General features: G+C 41.9%; 1 protein-coding gene across 1 annotated transcript; it reads right to left on the bottom strand.

Moving 5' to 3' along the window:
• Positions 1-5,607: 5,607 nt before the first annotated feature.
• Positions 5,608-25,681, bottom strand: XK (X-linked Kx blood group antigen, Kell and VPS13A binding protein). The gene is made up of 3 exons (XM_064646853.1): positions 25,375-25,681; positions 16,500-16,762; positions 5,608-9,599 (listed from the first exon to the last, which is right to left on the bottom strand). The coding sequence occupies exons 1-3, from the start codon at positions 25,617-25,619 to the stop codon at positions 8,776-8,778; spliced, it is 1,332 nt and encodes a 443-aa protein (XP_064502923.1). The 5' UTR covers positions 25,620-25,681; the 3' UTR covers positions 5,608-8,775.
• Between the last annotated feature and the right edge of the window lie 427 nt (positions 25,682-26,108).

Here is a 26,108-nt window from a genome sequence, read left to right as displayed (position 1 = left end):
TCAGTGTGGGTACTGCATGTTGCAGTGGTCTCTGGACCGGTTCTGGCAGTGAAAATCCTGTGCTTTTATTTGGGCTGGGTGGGTGTCTTAGTGTCTGTGTTACAGCAGTGGAAAAATGGCATCAATATAACTACACAGCCATAGAAGTATTCCAGCATTCCCCCTCACGCACAGAAACAGCCACCCAGGAGTGTAAACTATAGTGGCTAAACCCTGCCCACACAGGGTAACCTTACAGGCCTCTGCATTGCTGCAGTTTATCTTCTAAAATGCAAAAGAGTGCTGTGACAGCTTTTTTTACTGATTTTTCTCTCTCCCAGTCCTCAGTGTGGAGGCAACAGGGTGACCCCATTCAATTACCTGTTCATGCATGACCAGACAAGCAACAGATACAAATCACAGGATACGCTGAGCTGGAAGGGACCCACAAGGCTCATTGAGTCCAACTCCTGGCCCTGCACAGGATCACGTGCCTGAGAGGATCATCCAAACACCCCTTGATTTCTGTCAGGCTTGGTGCTGTGGCCACTTCCCTGGGGAGCCTGTTACAGTGCCTGACCACCCTCTGTGTGAAGAACCTTTTTCTAATATCCAACCTAACCCTCCCCTGACAAAACTTCGAGGCATTCCCTCAGGTCCTGTACAGTGCCTGTTTCCTTTCACTTATTTGTCATGATAAAGCTTTTTTTACTCCTGGATTCGCCCTGATAACTTGGACACTTGCCTGAGAGTACCTCACAAAGCCTGGGCTTAAGTCACACTCAAGAGAAGCTCGGAGGCATCCATCCATCTCTTAGGAAAACTTAATGAAGACAAATGTCACAACCTGGCCTTTGAACTAGGATGACTTTCTTCCAGGCTGAATTACCACTGATTAATAACTCCTGAAGCCTTCTGTTGCAAGACTATTTACAGCTTTTTTTTTTTACATATGCACACACCTCCCTCCTGTACTACATTTTCAGCACTTCCAGAGAAACCAAACCACTATGAAAACCAAAATTTAAATGAGTAGATTAGATCAGAGATTACAATTTCCACAATATTATTCATTCATTATCTTTCTTGCTTTTATAAACTTCTAATGTAAGATTTGACGGTTTAACCATATTCTGCTATTTTCACTGTTAAGGTTTTCCTGGAAGCAACAACAGGCTAGAGATACCTCAGTTCTTTCTCAGCTGGATTTAGAGATTCTTCTCTCACATAGTTTTCTGACAAAGCTCAAGGAGCTGTGTACACCTCAATTAAAATCAGAGCTGTTGACTGCTAATTACAGTGACCTATGACACTTTATTTTGCATCCAGGGACACAACCCCACCTCACTGAGACTTTTGCTACCTGGCAGGAAGAGTGTGCCAGATCAAACTCCAGTTCTTTGTCAATACTTTTTTCCCATACAAATATGCTCTTACATGTGCTAATTGCATTGAGTTTCTATTACACTAGAAATTCTTTTGAATGAGTGATACACTTAAGCCCATAAACAGTTTGTGTTTTTAAATTTTAGATCTGCCACTAGGAAATCTTCCCTTTACCTTGCAATTTTTTTTTCTTTTCTTGCTTGAAGAGACAACTGCTTCTTTCTTGTTGTACCCTGGTAAGAGCAGTGATGTATGGTTTATTAAGCTGGCAGCTCAAACACATAAGCCCTTGATAGCTATAGGACACTCTAGGACAAGTGATTGATAGGTGTTTGCGAATGGATTCCTGCTTGGTGCCCCTGTGGGCTTCCATCACATTTTGTACCAACGGTAAATGATACTGAAGAGTCGGGTGTCATTGGCATTTGAGTTGTCTGATGAGTTAATGGTTTAGCACTCTTTAGCCTTCCCTGAATTTGCCTTACCATCAATCCTCATGGCACAACAACAACATCCTTACTGGGGATGGCAAGGCAGAAGTAATTTTTCACGTATTACATTCCTTGCCTGTTCCCACCTGATAACCTGCCTCCCCCGCAATGTTTTCCCTTTCCTCTTACTCTGAAGCAGCTTGGTTCATTCCTGATCCACACAGACAAATCACCACGAAGAAGGCTTAGCCTGTGCAATGTCCCAGGTTTCTCCAATCGATTACATTTTATCTTTCAGTAAGAACTGACAGATTTTTTTCAGGGCATCACATCTTGACAGCTGATGAAGAAAATGGGATCCAACCATCCAGCTACCACATGGTTTAAAACATGGTCTAATATATTGCATGCCCTGTTGTTTTTCTTCCATGCATAAGGTGAGATTGAATAAGCAAACTGCACATATTATGTCAGTGCTAATATTTCTGTTCTGATCATTAGCAAGGAAATTGCCTATTAGTGCTGAGATGCACAATCAGAACTAATGTGTGTACTGCAACAAAATGCATATAATTAAGACTGCTGGTATTAAGACAGTGAAACAATAAAGAAAGATTTTTTTTTTTAACAGAAGACTATGCATAGATCAGAGAGACCTTCTCACTTTCTGAGGCTGGGCTACACTGCCTGGCTGTATTTGAATTCCTTTATAGGGTTTGCATCATGTAACTTCAAGAGCATCAGTGGATAAATCTAGGCTTGCCCTCAGTGCAACATGTTTCTGAGTTGCTCCACACATTTCCACAGGTTTGCAGTGACATTTTAGTTTTTAATAAAATATTTCTTTTTCTCCTGCTTGGTCTTTTTTCTTCTTTTGCTTAAAAAATAAGAAAGGGGGGAGGGAGCTCACAATAAGCATAATGAAAAAAAGTTTAAGAAACACCTAGTTACTCCACTGCTGTAGGGCTCTCTTGCTTTCCTTGCAGTATTACAAGTTGGTGCTACTGGTTTTTGAAAATTTCCTTTCTATTCTAATTTTTTTTAAATTACATCTGAATGTTTTTGAGTTACTGTATTGCCCCCTAGTACTAAAATTTTCAATGTGGCAGTAAAGAATTGATGCACTACATGAGTTCAGCCCTTTTCACAGCTTTCAACTTAATACAACACAGATTCACAAGAATTGCAAATCCATGCATAAAGACAAAAAAATGCGGTGCTGGCATCTCGTCTGTAAGGTGCTGTGCTATTGTTTTTGATATTTACCTCCCACTCTAGAAGCCAGATATGAATTAATCTTCACCTTGACTACCTCTGGCATCACTCTCCATCTGTATCTGTTTCTGATCATTTTCTGGAAAGGATCTGTGGCTGATTAAAGCTCTGGACTGACAGGGTACATTAATCAGATGAAACAACTAGCTGATGAAAGACATTTCAGAAGTTAAAAGATGCATCATCTATTCCCTGTCATTTTGTTAGCTCTGTCAAAATAGAAACTTAAACAATTACGAACGTGAAGGCACATAACGTGTTTAAGACAGGCTGTCTCTAGTTCATTCAATCATGTCTCACCTTCAGGGCCAAAAAGTTACAACTGTGATGCTATTCCAGAAGGACCTCAATAAGCAACATTAACAAATTAGCATCCATCCTCTGCTTAGATGTGTTTACCCCTTAATGCTAGTCTGTGATTAGAAGCCTTTACACACAGATGCAGTCACATGTGAATTTCACACCTGAAAGGCAAAATTTTCATACCTGAATACAGAGAATCATATTTTCTGTAAAGTTTTATTTCAATAGCAAGATTTCTTCCTTACTGCAAGAAATTTAAAAAAAAAAAAAGGATAAAACTGTCCTTTTTTTTCCTCAGGATATGAAGTTGTTGTTCATCCAAGGGAGCGACTCAGTAAGCTTTCATATCATCATTTTGAAGCACTTACCTTTCATTTTTACTTTAGTTTTGGGGTGAACCCAAGACCTAACAGTTTTATTATACTTATTTTTCTTGGTCAGGAAGAAATCACATAATCCTTAGTACTTTTTACTTTTCAAGGTTTCTGTCTCTGGTGAATCAAACTTACCCCCTCTGACAAATTACTGTATATTCGTGTTTCTGTGATGATTACTGAGTGACTAGAGGCAGCCACTGCAACTCCATTTTAAAATAAAAGATTTTAAATATCCACTATGATGTCTGGTTTGCAAATATCTGAGTTCAAAATCCCATTTTCTTTGGTACATAAGCCCTCCAAACAGGTAGAAAGTAACAGATAATGGTTTATTGTTTTAGGCTAGATATTTTCAGCTGCCATGGGACAAAAATGAAGGAACTATTGGGAAGTTAAAAACACCTCAACAATTTAGATTTTTAAAAATCAGATTACAGTTTACTAACCCAAATCTTGTTTAGAAATGTTAATTTTAGTTGTCATACATTTTTCACGACTAACAAAACCCTGTCTTTTATTAGAATGCTTAGAAACTTACTTTAAGCTGTTCTGCAACTGATGGACCAGTGCAGAAGGTATAATGCCCAATACAGTCCATGTTGTATCCTTCCAACTGAAGTGACTCCCATCACCTCCCATGACTTTATGATGTTCTCCTTGTCCTCCTTCCCTCTGCACTTTTTCTTCTCCACACCTTCTGGTTCTCTTTCATGCTAAGAGTTAACTGGTATGTGGATCACGGAGTGATACACAGGTTTATAACCCCTACAGTGTGCTCATTGCTTGGCTTGTGAAGTTGTCAGAGAGAAGGTCATGCTGAAAACTCTCTTATCAATAAGATCATTTTATCAATTCCTCCTCAATTTTATCTTTTCCTCCTAGAAGTTGACAGCCATCACAAAGCTCGTGCAAACCTCTTTTATTTCCTCAGATATTTGATCTCAGAAAAATGTAATTTTAATGTGTCTTATGTTGATGTTTTTTGATGATGATGTTTGATATGTATTGGGGAGAACAGGGCTGACAGAGAAACAGCATGGTCACATAAACTTTTCTTTAAGGAACCATGTTGAAAACAGAAGTTATCAATGTTCTGCCTAAATCCAAAATTTTTCATTGAGTTTTTAATCTATGTGTGAATACAAAAAATATATATGGTGGATATTAATTTTAAAATCATCCCTTGAGACTAAAAATAATGTCTGTAAGAAAGGATTAATTATTTTCTATGCTATAGGGAGTGCAGCAGTAGTGTCCATCACCACCAGGACATCTTTCTCACTACTCCTCATTTAAGTGATGTACTCACATTACAACCTGTATCTATTTACACCTGTATTTACAAAATAAATGTATATCTTATAGATACAAATTTACAAACACTTGAATGTGTTGCAAAGTTTTTATGCATTCATGTTCCTCCACAACAGTCCTCAGCATGGATTTTGCTGGCTATTAACTAGGTCAGAGACAAGGACATGGTAAATCCAGATGAGTCTGAAACAATTATGCAGAATAAAAGCTAAAATATTCCTTATAAAGTAATGAATTCTTCCCAATTCCCAATGTTAACCAGAAAATATTCTCATCCTGACAATAAATATTATATATACAGATCTCGTTCCATATAACACTGGCCTCTTAAACTGCCCCCCTCTTAAAAAATTTCCTGCTAAACAACTATGGAAGCATCACAGGTTGGAGGTAAGGAACTCCTGAATCAACCACAGATTATTCTTCTGTCACATCTGCTTGAAAACATTCCTGCTGCTGCGTGGTGACAGATGACAGCGTGTTCTGTAAACCTTACTTTGAATTTCTGAAAGCAGCAGAATAAGAACTGATACCAACACAACTTAAGGGATAGTTTCAACATTTTAATTGCTGTTGTTTGACAAGTATAAAAGAAAACCCATGTATCAGATCTTGCATACTCTTATACATGTGAGCAATCCTTACTGAGCAATCCTTTGTGTCACTCAGGACTACTCAAGTGAGTAGTTTTTAGCAGTAGCCCTAAACCCTTCCATTGAACACACAGACCCCTCAAATATTCATGGAGGAGAGTAAAACCACAGTAAAGTTTGCAGCAAAGGATCACTCATTCATACACATACAGACTTTGTAGCCAGTATTATCCTCTCCATGCAGCCACTGGGTGGACTGATAACAACACCCTCCAGACTGTTGTTATCTTGAGGAAAAACTGTCTCTCCTGGCACTTCAGAGAAATCAGCTTGTCCTTTAAAACACTGGTCTAACAGAGTGTCTTCTGTCTCTATGACTCCTTCTCATACCTTTCCACCAGCAATGGCAGCAGAGGGAGATAAAACATCTCAGAGCAGCAAGGCTGCTGGTGAAGCTGCACTCCAGGCTGTGGTGACATGAGACAGTGCACAGGCAGTGGCCCTCATGCTGGTGGAGTATTTAAGCTGTATTTGGTTACTCTGCACAACTAAGGCAAAACCATAGGACAGTAATATAACCCATACAAATATTTTTATTTTTTTTCCCTCTCATAACAGTGATTTAAATATTCAGTTCCCTATGCATGCACTTTAGGTTGGTACAAAAATAGGAAGTAATATGGCACACACTCCAAAATATGCATATGCAGTAGCCTTCAGCATTGTTATGTGAGGTTACATGGTACTCACTGTGTATTCATACCAGGCTCCTGGCTGTGTAACTCTCCTACACTTGACTTTGCTGTAGCAGAAACATCTCACTGGCTGAGGTTTGTGAAGCTTTCACTGTTTCCAAATGGCAGAATCACAACTGCACCATCACTTACAGTGTCCAAAGTCTGCTTTAAGTATTTGAGAGATCTTTAGATGTGAACTACTTCTACATGTGAAGTCACTTTTTTATTTTCCCTTAAAGACTAATATTTCAGACCTGGGTACATCTGTAGATAGGCAACAACCATAATTCCCTGATTAATGATACTGAAGAGTATCCAACTATAAAGATAGACACTCAGTTTTGGCTAAGAACACCAGAAAATTTGAGACCGTGTGCTGAACTCTGCAGGTTTGGAAGCAAGGGTTATATTCTCTCTTGTTCCTTTAACTCACTACTGAAAAACAACAACAAAAAAGAAATACTCTTTTGCATCTAGAAGAGCAGAGAGAAAAACTACACTGTACTTCCACATACAAAAGTACAGAGAAATCATGTAGTGTCTTCAAGGAGTCACTTCACTATTTTATGATCCTCAGAGAGAGAAATTAGAACTGAGGGGTTTGGTATCTTCCCCAGGTATGAGGTACATTCCCATGGCAAGCTCAGGCCAAAAATTCCCATTACCACCCACCAATAATTTAACGAGATCTACACACACATAACATACACAGATACATATTAAGCTAAATGAAAACATAACTCCATTACAAAACTGAAATATAAAGACATTCATTTACAGTGCAATAAATTAAAAAATAAACGCAGCTTAGCTCTTTGCAGAACTGCAGGTGACATATTTCATTATAAATGGCCTCAGACCTGAATTTGAGGCACTTCTAATACAATGATGCCGATGTCATCTCTAGTGAAGAGCTTCACCCTCCGTGATGACAGAATGGAGGCTAAGCTTAGGACACTGGGAGATGCTTTGGGTCATCAATTATTTGTTCCCACGAGCAGTCACAATGTGTATCACCCAAAAGGAATGCAAGGTGCTAAGCAAACAAAGTGCTAATAGCTTTCACTTAGTTTTTGAAAATACAGATGGTTTTGTGCATTTCCACTAAATTCCTGGATGTTCATCTGCTAAAGCTTTTTCAGCAACTTACAAAATACAGAAACCCTTTTATTGTGGTTATGAATTGCTGAGGAGAAAAGTCAATGACTTCCATTTTTTCTTTCAGTCTTCAAGCCTGTGATATTTCTGAGGTAAATAAGTCAGAGCATCTTGAATTAATGATATTAAATTAGTCATAACAAATCACAGCCTCAAAAAGAAGGACTCAGTGTCTTCTCTCCCCATATAAAGTCACTGAGCTTCCTACTTGGTGCACTACCAAAGCCCTGACAATCAGAGTAGTGCTCATCTCTTAACTTCAGTCATCTAAAAGGGAGATGGATAGTCAAAACTCGTTGTCAAGGCATCTGATCAACACTGAGTAACAGGTCTCCAGAGAAGGATACACATCGCCTGTGCATTTTAAGATCAGGTGAATCACTCCCTAGGGATGTGCACTAGAGAGTACCTACATGACAAGTACACACTATCTGCCCAACTTCTAGATATTTAAATAAAGTGAACACCACCCTGATACCAGAACACAGCAAAGTATTAGACAAATGCTAATGTCAGAAAAACAAGGTATTCCAGAACATCACAATTAATGTGTTAAATTTCATTACCTTACTAACAAGCAGCAAATATGAAGGGTGAAACAGTGCAAAGTCAATAACCCTTCTGTCCATCCTCAGTAACAGTCACATTTCAGTGTTAGTGCTAGTTAATTGGCTGTTTCATGGCAACTCAGACTACAGTGCATTGTGGAAGTCCAACTCTAATACTGCAGAGAGAAGTATTATCTTATTACACTAATTAGAGTGTTACATAGTCTGCAATTTGATCAAAGCAGACCACAGCTACAGTCACCATAAAGTCCAGGTCTAAGTTCTGTTTCTATGCTAGGTGTGCCATGGGACATCCTGTCTGAAATAAAATTCATTGCCTTTCATCTTCAGACTTCCTGAGTAAGATGAGCAACAGGTCAGTTTTTGAAGGACGTCTCCGATAATGTGATAATAAAATAAGCATGTGATAATAAACCTATGTGCAAAAACCCTCTGAAATAGAAGTCTACAAACAACAATTGCTCTCCACATACAAACACACAGAGATACAAATACCCGAACACTGTTCTCCACAAAGACAGGCTTGTCAGCCACCATGCAGTGCTACACCTGTAAGAAAGAAACTCCACCCACAAGACACAATGTCTAAGATACACAGCGTTCCAGCAGGTGATCTGCCACCTTTCAAAGGCACCTACTTGCTTCCAGTTGTATTAGGCATTGGAAGAAGCACTTTGATGAAGATATCCCTTTTGAGAGTCTATTGTCTTGCTACTGCTCTGTGCTTCATCAGTATTTTCAGTTTTCACTGCTGCCTTCTCTCTCAGTACAGTGGATTTGGGAGTCTTGCGCATAAAGAAGAGGAACTTCAAACAGGACAGCAGAGCTTCGGTAATGCTGGATGAGAAAAGCTTTTTGCATGGGTGGCAGAACTGGTAGAACATCAACATGAAGAAGATAGCCAGGCAGTAACCTAAGAGCAGCCTCAAGAACAACAGTGGGGTGCAGACATACATGTAGATATCTGTTTTATGAAGGTACCACATCAGCAGGAGGAACGCGTTCTCCACGAACCGCAGTGTGTAGTACATAGCCATTCGGTACCAGTTTTGGGATTTGCTAATTAAGTCAGGATCATTGAGCTCCACCTGCACTGCCGACCAGCAGAACATGTTAATGCCAGCATACAGGAAGGTGAGAAGGCACAAGACGATGGTAGTGCCGACTCTGCTGAATTCCTTCTCTATGTTCTCGGGAAATGGGGATCTGCTACGCCAGAAAAGAATCCATGGGAAGAAGTAAAAACCAAAGAAATTCGCCATCGTAACGGGGAAAATCCAGATTCGAAGGACTGAACTGAAAAGGACCAACACCGTCACCCGTGTGGCAATCTCAAAGCTTCTCCACAGGAATATGCAGAGGTAGGCGGCTGGTTTCACATGGACCTCGTAATCATCGTACTTAATCTTAAGGGCCAGGATGTTGCAGCGCAAGGCGCCGTATACAATGGACAGGAGAGAAAGCAGCATACAAATACCTACAAAGAGAAAACACAAATCAGGACCTTCGGCCCAGCAGAAGTTACAGACATTGCAGCAGACTAGTGCAGATGCAGTCATTTTCACCTGGGATTTTCCTGGGGATTCCCAGCAGGGTGTAACGTCACAAAAGCCATTCCTTGTATATATTTGTGTGAAAAAAATGAACTCTACCCCAGCCAAAACCAACACATAACTCTAACCCTACCTCCTGTTTTGGTCACTGTTTGTTACTTTTACAAGTAGCTAGAAAGAGCACTTCTCCTGCCAAGGGCTGTTCGTACATATACCGTCCTTGGTGGTTATACAGCTCAGTCATAAGAGTATCCAACTTGCTCTCAAACTCTTATAGCACTTCACAAGGCACAGGAGTGCTACTTCCTCTCCATGTAGATGAAAAACTGCAAAATAGAAGCTGAAACTTTGGCGTAACTTGGATGTGCAGATATCTTGGTGCTTGTGAAGTTCTACATCGAAGAAAATTGTTGAAGATCATAAGAAAGCTCTGTGATAGAGCTCAAAACTGAAAGCCAAATCAATTTAAACCCAGAACCATCTGCACTGTCTCTGCCTGTGTAGAGATATTTGCTCACCTGTTCAATGTGTTTTCCTATAGTTCCATTTTCTTTATACACCTATCTGTACCATGCATGTAAAAAACCACTCCTTTTAAAAATGTATTTAAATGTTCAGATCAACTTTCAGTATCTCCCATCTACTCAGAAATCCCTGAAGGGAAAGTTTCACAGCATTTAGACTCTGCAGAAAGTGAAGGCAGAGGCCAGGTGTTAGCTGCCTTCCCCAGATGCAATAGGGGAAGAGCCTTCTGGGGCTGCAGAAGGGTGTCTTGTCTCGCCACATTGAGTGGGTACAAATGTACAAGAACACTGGACACACAGAATAAACAGAAGTGCCAACTGCCCACATTTTTTTTTTTAGCATTTGCATACACAATTATGCAAATATATATTCACAATTTTTACCAACACGCTGAATGGGTGACTTAGAGGACTAATTTTAGTCACCCCCAACCTATACATTTAGTTTCAATCTTAGCATTTTGTCCACGCAAATGAGTTAAGCACAGTAAAAATGGTTCAGTTGTTTCTTTTAGAGTTTCAATGAAACTAACTAAGCCAACTGGTCAGGGCATTATATTGCACCAGATAAAACACTCAGAGTTGGGAATTCTTAATTGTGTCAATTACTTTTGCAATGTTTAGCAACCAGTGCTTTCTGCAGCCTTCAATTAATTTGTGTGTCAATGTCCTACAAATGAACTGGATTCCCTGCTACATGGGGTTTGTGGGTTTTTCCTAATTAAAGTTATTCATTTCTATGCATGACTTTGAAAGAAACATGACTATTTTAAGATCTCTAATAACTTTCTAAGAGGATTTTCTCTATCACTTCAGCTAAGCTCTCTCCCATTCTGATCGACAAACACCTCTGAATTATTTGGAAAAGAGTTAATTAAGTCTTTATATCTAATTTTCCAAAGCACTCAGTAAGCTGAAAAGCATTGACTATTTTATATGGTAATTTCATACATCCCAGTTTGGTAGTGCATGTATTCTTACATTTTTAGTAGGTGTTTTTAAACATCTTTCTTACAGCACTGTACCCGAGCTGAGAATTTTTAAATGTTATGTCTTGGAAAAACATTGGCTGAAAGCAGAAGAGCAGGTGACTGCAGTCAAGAATATTGCTTGATATCCTGTAGCTCTTTACAAAGTCTTTCCTGTAGTTTTGGGCTATGAAAGAACATAACTTACAGCAGCTAACAAAGCTCAGAGTTAAAGAAACAAAAACCTGCCCACCAGGGACTGAGTGCTGCTGTCTTGGACGTGTGCTTGCTTTCTGCTTTGATAAGCTGAGACATTGATGTTATTCCACAATTTCACTTTAGGAATCCTGTATTAATTTCAAACTTATCTTATAAACTCAAGCCTTCAAAAGAGGCATTTCTCCACTGATAAAAACTAGGTCATGCTGGCTGCAGTTTAGTACAGTAGTCCAGTCCTGTTCCTTTCCCAAAACTCATTACTGTCACCAAACCTTCAGTTCAAACGTCGCTTTTAACTCTGTGAGAAAGATGGTTTGAAGGAACCACAAAGGGACATGTGGGAGAATGACACTGTTGCTTTTACTCATCCTGAGCAGGTAAAGAAATGAAAATTTAAAAGGAAAAGCATCTTCTCTTGGAACAGTCCCAAATTCCTTAACAGTCTTTATAAAGTTGGCATTTCTTTTCTTTCTTCCTCCTCCCAGAAGGCTGTACTTTTCTTACAAATCAGAGGTGCACAGTCACTGAGTCATTCAGGCAGGTACTGTTTTATTTTGTTGGGTTTTGGTATTATGTCCTAAGTACTTTCAAGACCTGGTCCTTCCCACTTCAGCAATTGCTAATTCAGCTCTAGATGAGCTAAATCACAAAGACTGATTACTGAAATCTGTTATGTATACTATAGTTATATATATATATATATATATACATACGTTATATATACTATAGTTTTCTAAACTGATAATCAGAACCCTTGAAAAATAAGGGCATTTATATTTTTCCTTAGGGCAAGACACCTAGAAACTTTTTTTTTGCCATAACATATAATTTCAACACTTAGAAACAACTATTAATACTCAAAGTATGTTGTTCAAACAATGAGAAAAATATTCTGTGGTCAGAGCTTAATGAGTTCAGAAGAAGCAACTGTAGAAACATCTTAAGATCTCTACTAAGACCATCTACAGAACCCAGTCAAGAGCATTAGGAAAGTGCCACTGAAAACACTAGTAAGTTGTAAGAAGTATTACAGCAAAAACTTCTGTACTGAAGATGGCTGTCACTGCTAAAAATTTTCATCAAAAAAAAGAAATCCAACCTTCTTCCGGAGAATAATTTCATTTTTAAATGGTAGGAAATCCTCCTTTTGAGATCATCATTGTAAGCAATGCTTGAAAAAGATAACTTGCCTGCTGCTAACAGCACACAAACTAGACTTACAAAAACAAAAACATTGCTTCCACATTCAATACTGCACACTGAGAATTGGCCCTTAGTCAGAGATAAGGGGCAAGCCACACATCCCCCATGTCCAACAAGCTGGTTTTGTAACTAACATTAACTCAGGTCTTTTTGGCACCTCCTGACCTTATGTTCCTCCAGGTGGTACCACCTAAGTGAAGTGGTCTGGAGAGCTGCCCAGCAGTGGGTAAGAGGACCTGAGCCTGTTGTCAGACCCTCTTCAAAGCAAGGTTATATCTGGCTCTAAGGCAAAGACAATACTGACAGGTGCTGAAGCATTTGAGTGCAGAGTGTAGCCCAAATGTGCAGAAGAGACCTCAGCGTCTGTTCTGGGAGTGCCAACTACAAAGTCATTTCATGGGCATTTCATACAGTAGCAAGCTGGGAAACTTCTTCCCAGTCAGGCTGTAACCAAAGAAAGAACTGAATATTTAGAACTAGGACTCAGATTAGAATCATAGAATCATAGAATCAACTGGGTTGGAAAAGACCTCTGAGATCATCAAGTCCAACCCTTGATCCAACACCGCTGTGGTTACAAGACCATGGCACTAAGTGCCACATCCAGTCTCATCTTAAAAACATCCAGGGGCGGTGAATCCACCACTTCCCTGGGCAGCCCATTCCAATGTCTGATTACTCTCTCTGTAAAAAATTTCTTCCTAATATCCAACCTAAACTTCCCCTGGAAGAGCTAAAGACTGAGCCCTCTTGTCCTACTGCTGGTTGCCTGGGAGAAGAGAACAATGGCCACCTGGCTACAACCTCCTGTCAGGTAGTTGTAGAGAGTGATGAGGTCTCCCCTGAGCCTCCTCTTCTCCAGGCTGAACAGCCCCAGCTCCCTCAGCCTCTCCTCATAGGACTTGTACTCGAGTCCCTTCATCAGCCTTGTTGCTCTTCTCTGGACCTTCTCCAGCACCTCAATGTCCTTCCTGAACTGTGGGGCCCAGAACTGGACACAGCACTCAAGGTGTGGCTTCACCAGCACTGAGTACAGGGGAAGAATCACTTCCCTGGTCCTGCTGGCCACACTGTTCCTGCTATTACATGCTGGTTTCCAGTGTTGCATTACATCCAGCATTTCTATTATTTCTTGCAGTCACTGAAGCTTTAAGTCACTCATTACTAACCTAAAGACTTTGTCCTGCTTTTGCAATTCTCTCCAGTTCTCTTGATCTTCCATTCTTGGCAGACAGTGAAATGACAGTTTTGGAGAATGCCAAACACCGGCAAGGATCTGATAATCTGGAAGTGTGATGACCCACCCAAAACCTCCAGAGAAACTAATGAATGACATGAAATACACAAGAAACACAGAGCACGGCTCTGGCTGACAAAGGGCTAGACAGGGATGCACACTCTGTTCAGAACTGTTCAATCCAGTACTGGAAGTAACAAGGAGTTTCACACAGATTTGAAAGGGACAAGCCATGCTATGAGCATGATGGTAAACAGCTTTAGGTTCAGAGGTGATGCTGACCTCCTTACCCCTGAACAAGCAGAATTTACACAGAATAATAGGCAGGATAGTGTAGGAATCCAGAAAAAGAAGAGACTGATGAGGAGACAAGACAAAAAAAGCGGAAATCAAAATACAAGACAGTGATAATTATAACAGATGAAAATGGAAGGATCAGTGTTAAAGAATAAGGAAGCTGAAGACGTGAAGTGTGGAATAAGAGCTGGACTGGCTGTTAAATTACTTTGATGGTGCAGCAAAATCAAAGGGTTAAAGTCATGTACTTATATGTGAGAATCCTGTGTACACATAGAAAACAAGATGAAAATGTGCATCATTCCCCTTTACTCTGGAGGCTGAATAATACTGGTGGACAAAAGGTACTACTGCAGAAATAAGCTGGATAAAGAGATTGTAGAAAGCTTCAATATTTCAGTAGGTAAGATATACAAAACAGGAATATAGTCAGGGTTCTTGTTTTTCTGATGTATGATCTCTAACAGACCTTGCCACTGTTCCTAACACTTTTGTTTTCTCTGCATTTCTGTATTTTAGAATTACACCTGCTACAGAGATGGCTCCTGGGAGACATGAGGTGACCGCTGCATTTGCTAGTTAGCTCACCAAACTCACTGGTGAGCCAGCTTACCTCTGTTTAACTTCATTTCACCCACAAAAGGTCGTTTATCAGTCTGGCATTCACAATTTATCTCAGCAGTGACAGAAAAAGTCAGAAGTAATAGAGTGTTACAAATCATTCTTAAATAAGCAATTCTCTAATCACGTGGAACACAGTGCTTCTCCTTGACTGTCAAGACCAGTAAGGTCAAAACCAGTAATAAAAAAAAAATACAATAAAATGGTGACCTTTGTCAAGTAAATGCCAGCTGCAGCAAAGTGACTGGAAACTTTGCTAATTGCACTGTTCAGCAAAGGATTCAGGTGCTTTGTCCTCATCCCATGTCACAAATGCCATGGCTATTTGAAGAATCTACCTTAGCTGTGAAGGACTCAAAACTCTCAGGAGCAATGTCTTTCGAGAAACTTCTGCTATGATGTCCTGGTTCCAGCTGGGGTAGAGTTAATTTTCTTCTTAGTAGCTGGTACAGTGCTGAGTTTTGATTCAGTGTGAAAATAATGTTGATAACACACTGATGTTTCAGTTGTTGCTGAGCAGTGCTTACTCTAAGTCAAGGACTTTTCAATTGCTCATGCTCTGCCAGTGAGGAAGTACACAAGAAGCTTTGAGGAAGCACAGCCAGGACAGCTGATCCAAACTAGCCAAAGGAATATTCCACACCACAGAGCATCATGCCCAGTTTATGAACTGGGAGGAGTTGGCTGGGAGGGTCTGATTGCTGCTGGGCATTGGTCAGTGGGTAGTGACCAATTGTATTGTCCATCATGTGTCTTTATTGGGTTTTATTCCTCTCCCTCTCCCTCCCCCTCTCTCTCCACTCCCTTACTACTATTATTGTAATAATATTTTCCTTTCTTGCAACAAACGTGGGTAGAGCCCTTCCCAAATCTTCGTTCGCGAAGCCTAGCCATGATGATAATGATGATGATGATGATTTTCCTTTAATTCAATTATTAACCTGTTACCCTAGCCCCAGCCTCCCTACCTGTGATGCTGGTAAAGATCTCTGGCCACTCATGGCCCTACACATACAACATTTTCTTTTAGTGGAAACACATCTCCAAATTCTCATAGGTGTCAAAGTCCTTTCTTACACTGAAGAGCTCCATGATCAGCTAGAGTAGGTTCTTTATTTGGCAGCAAGCCAGCAAATCAAGAGCTCATCATGGAGCAAGATGCAGAGTCCCACAGATGTGTCCTGGTAGCCCATGTGGTGTAGCATCGCTTGGTGAAGGCTTAACAGCTTGGGTCAAGAGATGAGATGGCCACAGCTGCATACCAGCTCATTGAATTCAGCCTTTTGATTCCAAAATCAGAGTCTGGCACAAGTAAAGACAGCTCACATCCTCAGTCCATATTTAAAACTCCATTCTTGAAAGTACATATTCCCTAATGCAGCATGGCAAAACATGCTTTGTGGTGTACCCAAAGGAATTTTCCAGGAAGTTTGCTCAAAAACCAAAATGGAATAGAGGCAATGTTTTTTTCCTTCTACATAAAGACAGTTCAGTTCCTCGAGCTGCCTCCCTGTCATGCCATAATAGCCACTTTATCAAATTAGTGTTTTTATAGCAACCCAAGTATGGTACAGAAAGTGTAAGAGTCTAAAACATGATATAAACTTGGAAGCAACATCAGCATCAAAATCTGTCAGGAAGACGAAATACATTGCAACACATTTGGTTCTTGTCCAGGGCAGCTACACCTGACTGCTGACCTCCTCTCCCTCCCACCAAAATACCAGAAAGGGTGATAACAAGGGCTCTACCTACTTCTGGTAGCCGTGATCTCCCGCCGCATGACACAGATGTAGAGCTGGAGGGTGAGCTGGGGCGCGGAGCCGAGGAACGCCTGGATCACGGAGGCCCGGCTGAAGGCGGATCTGTGCGTGCGCAGCTTGCGCTCAGCCTGCCCCACTTCCTTCTCAATTTCTTCTGAGTACCCATCCTTGGGCACCTGCCACTTCTTCGTGATGCTGACATAGGGGTCTTCAATCCTGCCAGCATGGTAGTAAATATAAAAGGCTTCCACACACCTACAAGCAAATGAGTAAACAGAGTGACAGGGAAAAAAAAAGCGAAAGAAAAGCATAGGTCTTCCCAATCCTTAGTATTTTAAGCAATCACATATAAGTCCTAAGCCATTTGTTCATAGAGCAAAGCCTGTATGTTTTCTCATCCTGGTGAATTTGGAATATGACAGATTTCACTCTTTAAAACATGAACTACATGTGACTAGAGAGCAAGAACCCAGCAGTGCCCTTTGGGTTGCTTGCAGTACTCAGACATGGGAGGAGGTTTAGTTGTTTCCTATGAGATACCTTTGCTCTCTGCTGTCCCACTGAAGTCCTTAAACTACAGTGTTCATAGGTAAACCCAGGGCCAAAGTCAGAAGTGTTTTTCAGATCCTCACATCTTTATCTTCCTGTTATCCATACACCTGTGACACGCTAGTGGGAACATGGCAACAAACACACTTTTCATACCTTTGCCTTAAACAAAGTATCTGAAGAGAGAAGCTCAGGGTACAAGCAGGTGTGCACACCTCAAAATGTTGGACTCTAATTCTTGCTTTACCCAGCAATGGTTCAAAACACTAATAACATGCCAGAGCAGTGAGAAGGAGCAGTTTTGAGCCTCACAACTCTGGAAATCAGCATTTTTTAAAAAGACACAAAAAATAGGAGCTTTAGTCTTTACGTTTGCTTATGTTTACTGCACTGTTAAAGAAACATTAAACATAATCTTGCAAAAAGCTTTTAAATAAGAAGATGCAGTGTTTCCTGTTGCTGTAGCTCTTCATACATTAAACACAGTGGGAGCCAAACCCTCTTGTTTATATAGTCTAACTTATTGCAGACTAACTTCCAAGGAACAAAGTGGTGCCAGCACACACACTTCTAATCATAAATTACATATTGTACTATTTGCTGCCTCTACCTATGCACAGAGAATAATCCATACATTTGGGAGGGAATAGAAAAGGTTATCTGCAGTTAATGCTGTAGCAACAAGGACAATCTGGCTCTTTGAGAATTAGCCTCAGACAAATTTCTGAAAGGAAAGGACAATTTCTGAAACTTCCTTCCAATGAATGTTTTTTAATTGGATAAAACTTCAGAAAAACTATTCTAAGAGAACTACTCAGATATGAAGGTGTTAAGGGCAGGTTTGGGCATCAAGCAGAACCCAAAACACAAAGGGGAACAGTCAGCCTTGTCTGGGAAGTAATAACAAGCAAGGAATAACAGAGGTACAGGTGAAATCATAAGCTGAAGGTGACAGGAGAGGAAAGAAAAACTTCATTTCTGTCACATTGTTTAGGGTTCTAAAAACACAGGGCATGCTGCGGAGGAGTCCACAAGCTGAAAAGTACTCCCCAAAAGCCCAAACCCAGCTGTAGTGTGAGCAGCAGCACTGGTGAGGGCTGGATTCCAGCCAAGGGAAGTTTTGGGGGGAGAAATCCCCGGTACCCCCCTGTGGCACCAGCTCTGGTCACACCCCCTCCCACAGCCTGGCATGCATGGCATCTTCTTGCACAGGCGTCATCTGCCGGTGGGGATTGAGCTGTCTTCTTTCCTTCCATAGTGCCTGCTGGGGTTCATCTCCTCCACCTCTGCAGTTCATACTTGCTGGAATGCAGCATCTCTGAGTCTCCACCAAGTCAGATGGCTGGTGAGTTTTGGTAACCTACAAATAAGGCTTATCTTCCATTTAAAAGTGTCTCACAACTAAAGACGACAGAACTATGCTTGTCTGAGTCTTTATTGAACTCCCATTTTCTTCTTAACTTGACTTTTTAAAACACTTGCCAACTCAGAGCCTATCACAGCCTTTTAGGGGAAAGCTGTAAAGTAGCACTTATAAAAATTCAACTATAAGCATGCTGATTTTTATTTTAATAAACTATACTTCATTTTTTCTCCTAACTGGACCATTAGCAAGTTTCAACTGCTACTGCTGAAACTGTTTCAAGAGCAATTTTAGGAGTATGTAGTACTATCCTTGGTTCACAAGGCTTCAGCTATCATCACTAATGCTATTGGAAGTCCCTGGTGCTCTCGAGGCTCCATTCATAGAGATGACTTTGTGTTTTCCCCTCATTAATCTTTCTACTCCTTGCCAGCCTTGTTCCACGTGAAAGAATCCACACAGCCAAAAATAAAGTGTGAAAAATTAATAAAGCACTGTGGCTTATGAAGCCAACACAGATTCCGAAGCCAACAAATTGATTTTATTCCAAAAGAAAGATACCAGAACATTTTTGTCCTGCTTAGTATTCACAGCTATGTATTCACCCTGAGCTGAGGGCAAGTCTGAAGCTATTATGGAAAACGGGATCTCAGCATCAGCTTCTGAACTCTTGCTGTGTGTGATTAGAAGCAGATATAGTTTAGGGACCCATCTAAAAAATACATAATAATCCAATAAAAGAAATGATAAGATTTATAAGACAACTGACTATAGCAAACATTATAATCAACAAAATGTTGGATTTTGGGGCAAGCATTTGATTTGTATTTATTAGCTGGGTACTAAGTAAAAGTGTGTTGTTTGTGATGGGAAATTTTATATCAGTAGAGAAAAGGAAACACAATGTGAAATGAGCAACCTTAGAGCCAAAAGGGGACTTTTATCAGTGCAGCAGAGCAATAAAATGGTATGTGCAAGCACTCAGACTACATCACTAATTATGCCCATTTTCTTCCTGGCCCTGCCCACGGGAGTGTTTCTGGAGGTCAAGCCTTCTGGAGCAAAATACAAATGCAGTCAGGACTCTGACTGGTGCCACTGCCCAAGCAATTGCTTCAAACAGGAACAGACTAGCAGCTGATATACTAGAAATAAAGAGCACCAATCTAAAAGTTTTAAGGAATAGAGAGTTAAGAGGGGAACAGGCACTTGAAGGACCAGCCGGATGAGAAGGATCCAGAACTGTGATGAAGAATCAATTCAGATCATGCACCTGTGCCAGATTATGACTTTGCCTGTGAAGTATACGCTGAAGGGTTGGGCATCTTGTCTTTAAATGAACTGGCTTCTTCTTCTTTAGTATGAAGCACAACTAAGACACAGTACAAGATGGGAACTGCTTCACAATAACTCTCCTCCACAGTTACAAACTGCTGCAGCATGATGAATTCCCCAGAAGCCCCAGTTGCTCATCGCTGCTCCGCTCCAGAGGAACAGGAGTGAGAGATCCCAACTTCTGCACAATCCATTTCCTGGAATGCAGTGACATTTAGGGCCCCTTCAACAGCTCCTCACTTGGCACCAAAAGCGGAAGGAGAGCAGCTGGTTGTTTTCACTGCATGTAAGGCAGTGACAGTTGCAATTTGCTTTGAAGAAAAAAAGTCAGATCTACTTTCTACAGTGAAAGTTAAAAGGTAAGAAAAGGATGGTGCTGCTTTCTCTCCATCTTGGCAGAGAGAAAAGCCATACTTTTTCAAGGATCCTGATGGTGCCCACAAGAAGTGATTCAGCAGCAAACATTTGCCTTCAACACAGTAAGTAGGAGGAATAATCCCATCCCTATAAGCTTGCCGAGAGCGAGCACCTCATTCCCTCTTTTAATCATGGATGCGTGGGATTTAAATACAGAAAAAAATAATGGTGGTGTGAAGAGGGAGTAGGCAATGAAAACAGGGAACTTTCCACAGCCAAGTGCTCCAAGAATAAACAGCTATTTGAGACCTATCCACAGAAGCTCACTGCAAACATATAGATTTCTCTAATGACTCAGTTTTTAGTAATTCCTTCTCTTTAGAAAAGCAACCAAAAGACTCGTCAGTCCTGCAGACTTACTTACCTACATCAGCCAAAGACTGTTCCTCACTCACTGTTCTACCTTCTACCTGCACTGACTTTCTTTTCAGCCCATGATGGACACCTAACACATCTTCTCGGGAATAAAGGAAAAAAAAATGGCCTGAAGACAATTTAGGCATAGTCTTCCCATCTGGAAAAGAGGAAGATACATGAACAGTTGTAAAGTTTAGAGCTAGCAGGATCTCCTACGATAAGGTCTGCCAATGGAAGTACTAAAAGGAAGGAAAGTTTTTAGACCTGTTCTATTTTGAACTGCAAAGCAGGTCACCAGGAAAGAGAGACTACCCATGGGAGACAATTCTTCTGCACGATGAGATCGAACCAGTAGAGCTCATTAGATTTCAAATCGCAGAATTAGATATCCAAAACATGAATGACTCTAAAAATTTCAGCCTATTGAAGGTTTTTTGGGGGGTTTCTTTGGTGAGTTTGTTTTGTTTTGTTTTTTTTGCTTCCCGCAGCTCACAGAATCAAACTTTGGCCATAACAGCAGCTCCTCTGGCAGTTTGATGCAAACTTCCTCCTGCATCTGCTGTGCTGCTGTCTACAAGGTACACACAGACATGTAATTGTTTCTCCTCATGCCTTGAGAAACAAAGCCCTAGCCCATTAAATAATATTCTATTGTTTACATCCTTGTCCCATTATAACCCAAGGAAAACAGTAATTAGTGTTCTAAAAAGGGACTTGTTATATTTGATTGTGATGTTTTTTGCAAGAGAAGTTCATCCTTCTGTGGGGACAGCCCTTCCCTGATTGCATCTCCTAACAAGGAACAGCCCGGGGGCTCACACTCCACTAACAGAGCACCAGGGACAGTAGTTTCAAAGACACCTGCAGTCACTCAAGCTTTCCTCTCCATGAAGTTGGTACCAGAAGGAAGCAATGCCAAGTTCACACCAGTCTCTTTTGAGTATGCCACTTCAGTAATTCAGGTGGTAGGGAACCACTGCATCTAGCAGACTTAAGATACAACATTAGGAACATCTCTGGAGTGTGACTGACTAAGCCAGTTTGTTGGAAATCTGCACTTCAGCTCCTGATCTGTTTGTTGCTTGCAAAATAGAAAAGGGCAAGGAAGTTAACAGGGGGTTCTCTGGTGCCCTTCATGAAGGGTAAAGAAAAAAGGAGGCTTGGTGGGACCTTCTTGCTCTACAACTACCCAAAAGGAGGCTGTAGCCAGGTAAGGGTCAGTCACTCCTCCCAAGATAACAAGTGACAGGACAAGAGGAAATGGCCTCAAGTTGTGCCAGGGGAGATTCAGGTTGGATATTAGTAAAAGTCTTTTCACTTAAAGGGTGGTCAAGCATTGGAATAAGCTGCTCAGGAAGTGGTGGAATCATCATGATTAGGAATGTTCAAAAAGACATGTGGATGTGGCACTTAGGGACATGGTTTAGTAGTGAACACAGTGGTGCTGGGTTATCAATTGGATTTAGATGATTTAGAGGTCTTTTCCAACCTAAACGATTCTCGATTCTATGAAGAGTTATTTGCACTTTGAACAAATCCTTAAGTGTGGTGCAGTACACTAGTAAAAATACATCCAGTTGTTATTTATTGGAATTGTAGCAGCACCTAAAATCTCAAGAAGATCTTGGCGATAGAGGTGCCATTCAAATGAACAGGGAATAAAGAGAGAGCCCTTGGTTCAAGAGCAGCCAATAATGAACCAAAAATCTCACCATGACCTTCCCTAAAGAAAATAAAAGTATATTAAACCTCTCATTAACACTGGCTACTATTTTAAGTAATTTCTTTTTGTTATAATTTACTTTATGCGGTGAAAGAATCTTCTTTAAAAAAAAAAGTATCCAAATATGTCTCCTAAGCATCCAGACAATTTGGTGCACTCATAAGGAATGGCACTGACCTGAAATGCTGCAGGAATCCCTCATGATGCCCAGAAACCTGCAGTCACTTTGTTCCAGCCAAGTCTCTGCATAGTCTCTGGCATGTCTGCATCCTGACTGTCACAGCCAGGACACTAAGGGATATAGAAATTTTGCTCTACAAATTGCCCCAAATTTATAGAGAAGCTCCTAGGGAGTGGGAGAAGAAATTAAAAAAAAAAAAAAGGTACATTAACAGTACAGCAAAAGTCCTCTTCAGGAAGGGGGATGTTACCCAATTTTAGTGCTTCCAGTGGTGGCAGCAGGACAGCAAGTGCCTCCCGAACAGGTGGAGTGTGGGTGTTTGGGGAAGATGGTGATATGTAAGAAGGATCTATGAGAGAATGTACTTTCTTCCCAACACACATGATTCAAAATAGGCTGGATCATTTCTCTTGCACAGTTCAATACCCTCCTTCCCCACCAAGATATGCCCAAACCATTCTCCATAATTTAAAGGTTGTTGTTTGTTTTTTTTTTTAAGAGAAAAAGGAAGAGGAGAAAAATGTCTAGATTTAAAGATGATGAAGAAAACCTCTCAAAACATATATTGGCTGTTGGTAAGCAGTGCACTGATATCGCAGTATCTGAGTTTGAACAGAGAAATCCTGACTATCCTGTATCATACCAAACCAAAAAAAGATGGTCAAAAGGTGGGTGTTAGCTTTTTTAAAGCCAGCCAAAGCAGCCAGCCCTCTTTTGCAGCGTGTCATCTCACACAGCCTAAAGGTTCTTAAACACTTCACTGATGCCACAAGCAGACAGAGCCTGAGGAGGCTCTACTGTCTGTGTCCTATTTGACCTAATGTGGCCCAGCTCTCCCTAAGCAACCCTGGGCTGTGCCAGGGAGACACAAGAGACCGAGCAGGGAGGATGGAGTGAGGCTTCACACCAGGGAAGCAAATGACTAAGAACAGCAGGATTCTCTGGTGTAAAGGAGCAGAGTTTTGCCTACAAGGATGGAACAAAATGCCTCCAAGGACAATGGTCCTTTTCAGCGTACAAAAGTTAAAGCTCCAGTGCAGTGATGATACAGCCAAAAAATATTTTGCCTTCTAGCTATCACTTGTGTGCATGGTAGTCCACACAGGATAGAAAGCCTCCTGTGCAAAGCAGGGAAATGTCAAGTATTTCATGTGCTGAAAACCCTTAAACTTATACAGTGCAGAGCTACAACTTATGGGAAACAATCAGTTTCCTCTTCTGACAGATACAGCAATGTTTAGCTGCAAGAAAGGCAAGGGAGGAAAAAAAAACCAAAATAAAATCCCTTTACTGTCTGCCTCAGACTGAACACTTCGTCTTCCCACATTTCTGTGCTGCATTCTACAAATAGACACATTTCCTGAAAACTAAAGAGAGGTTGTTTTCTATGAAGTTTTTGTTTTGTAGAGTCCCTCCAGCCTTTAGCAGGAAATAAGCTTCTCAGGTAGCATGAACGTATTTGTATTAGTAATTATGATTCCAGTTATCCTGGGTTTAGAGAGAAGTCAACATACATCACTTTGTAATGCCCAAATGATGTCATGGGGACCGTGGCACAGGCATGCTGCAACACCTCCAGAACATCTTCAAACCTTCTGGAAATGCCAGGTTTGTAAATCTTTGAGAAAGGCAGAATTGCAGAGTTGGCAACACACTTGAAGAGAGGAGAGGGCTTCCATATGCCCATTAGTTTTACAGCAGTGACTGTGGCTGGGAGCTTGCCAATGGAGCAGAAAGTGTGTTCTGCACAACGTGAGACTTGTGTTGTAAACAGATAAACTTGATATTGAGAAAGAAAGAGAAAGTCAAGTCATGCCTGGTGGTTAAGGTCAAAGAGGAAGTCTGTTTCTTTCAGATAATTAGAAAGAAAATCCTCCAATTTTTTTTGGTTGTTTACATCCTTTATTTGTTTATTCACATCTTCCAGCTTGACATGACATTCTTTCCTTATCTGACCTCAAGAAATTGATTTAGAATGACAAAAGTCACCCACATAGTTTTTATTTTGATAATTTCTTTCTCTTTGGTTCCTCTCTTATTTTCCAAAGAATGTAGAAGTACTTTATTCTCAGCTTTTAGAAATCAGAGCTCTTCAAGAACTAACTGTTTAGCCATAACTTAAATATCTTTAAAATCTTAAAAACCCAAAAACATTAACAAAACCCAGTCGTGGTTGTAGAAGTCATGTTTTTGATGTGTAAGATATTTTGTAACATTCAAACTGTTCACCCTTCTTAGTGTGAACAAATCTTCCTTTCACACACTGTCCAGGAATTTCAAAAAGTTGCTGATGCTTCTCCCAGCCTCTTCTTCAGATGCACTGCATTTAATCACCTTTCTTTTTAAATAAAAGATATGAATGTAAATTTAAAATGAACGTCCCCAGCAAACATTTTGACTTGGGAGTTGCACTACCGCTGTAGCTTTTCATCTATCTGGGATTTCTTTTTTTACTTTAAAGGTATTTTCAGAGAGAAGTTAAACTGAAGTTGAAAAAAAAAAAATCTCCAAAAGCAATGTGGGGCAAGAAGTTCACATTTGGAAAGAACAGACTGACTAGAGCATCACTATCGTTGTCCTAAACTCCCAGCCGAGCGAACCTTCCCTTTCCCTCCTGGAAGTCACCTGCGAGCAAAGCGCTATGGATGAGCCGGCAGCGAACAGACCCGGCCATCCGCAGGGAGCCACGGCGATGCAAAACCAGCGCAGCGGCGGGACGCGGACGGGGGCTCTCCCGGCTCCCCGCGGGCCCGGCAGGGCTGAGCCCCTTTTCCCTGAGGGCATTCCCAAAGGACGCCGTCCAAAGGCAGGACCGGCAGGACGCGGCGCCCGCCGGTGCAGAGCAGCAGCGGCCGCGCCCGCTCCGCACAAAGGCCGGGGGGCTCCGGGCGCCCCCCGCGCTCGGCCCCGGCCCCGCCGAGGGGCGGGACGGACTCACCGACCTGACGAGCGGCCCGAGCTGCAGCAGGTGCAGCAGCAGCACCAGCGGGCGGTCGCGGGTCACGTCGCGGTGGATGAAGACCAGGCTGAGCTGCACCAGCACGCAGGGCAGGAGGGCGCAGAGCAGCGTCAGCCAGTGCCACATGGGGTCCCCCGCCGCGCGGTACGCCGCGCTCAGGCACAGCGCGGCCGTGGTCTCGGACAAGAAGAGGACGAGGGAGACGAGGACAGAGCCCGGGAATTTCATCGCCGCCGCCGCCGCCGCCCCAGCCCGGCCCGCCCGGCCCGCCCAGCTGAGGCGCGGTGCGGTGGGTGCGGTGCGGCGCCGAGCCCGCCAGGGGGAGCCCCGCCGCCCTCACCGCCGCCCTCAGCGCCGGACCGCGGCCTCCGCCGCCGCTCCCACCGCGGCGACCGGCGCTGCCGGGGCTCGGCCCGAGCTGGGCTGTAAAGGGAGGAAGGTTCCCCGCCGGTGCGTGGGGAGCACCCCCTCATCGCGGCTCCTTCGTGGGGAGCACCTCCTCATCGCGGCTCCTTCGGCCCCAAGATACTGAGGGGGATCCGTCGGGGCGGGGAGAGGGAAGCGGGTGCTTCCCAGGGCGCTTGATCAGGCTGGAGGGATCACAGACGCACAGAATCAATTAGGTTGGAAAAGACCTCTGAGGTCATGGAGTCCAAGGTATGACTGAACACCACCTTGTCAACTTGGCACTGAGTGGCACGTCCAGTCTTTCCTTAA

Source organism: Pseudopipra pipra, chromosome 2 (genome assembly GCF_036250125.1).
Source record: "Pseudopipra pipra isolate bDixPip1 chromosome 2, bDixPip1.hap1, whole genome shotgun sequence".
In the NCBI taxonomy this organism is placed as follows: domain Eukaryota; kingdom Metazoa; phylum Chordata; class Aves; order Passeriformes; family Pipridae; genus Pseudopipra; species Pseudopipra pipra.
This window is presented reverse-complemented; position numbering and strand designations above follow the sequence as displayed.

Coding starts and splice junctions, on each gene's coding strand:
- XK (XM_064646853.1), bottom strand. CDS start 25,619: ATGAAATTCCCGGGCTCTGTCCTCGTCTCCCTCGTCCTCTTCTTGTCC. Junction 16,763..25,374: donor CAGCTCGGGCCGCTCGTCAG/GTCGGTGAGTCC, acceptor ATTTGCTTGTAG/GTGTGTGGAAGCCTTTTATA. Junction 9,600..16,499: donor GGAGATCACGGCTACCAGAA/GTAGGTAGAGCC, acceptor TTCTCTTTGTAG/GTATTTGTATGCTGCTTTCT.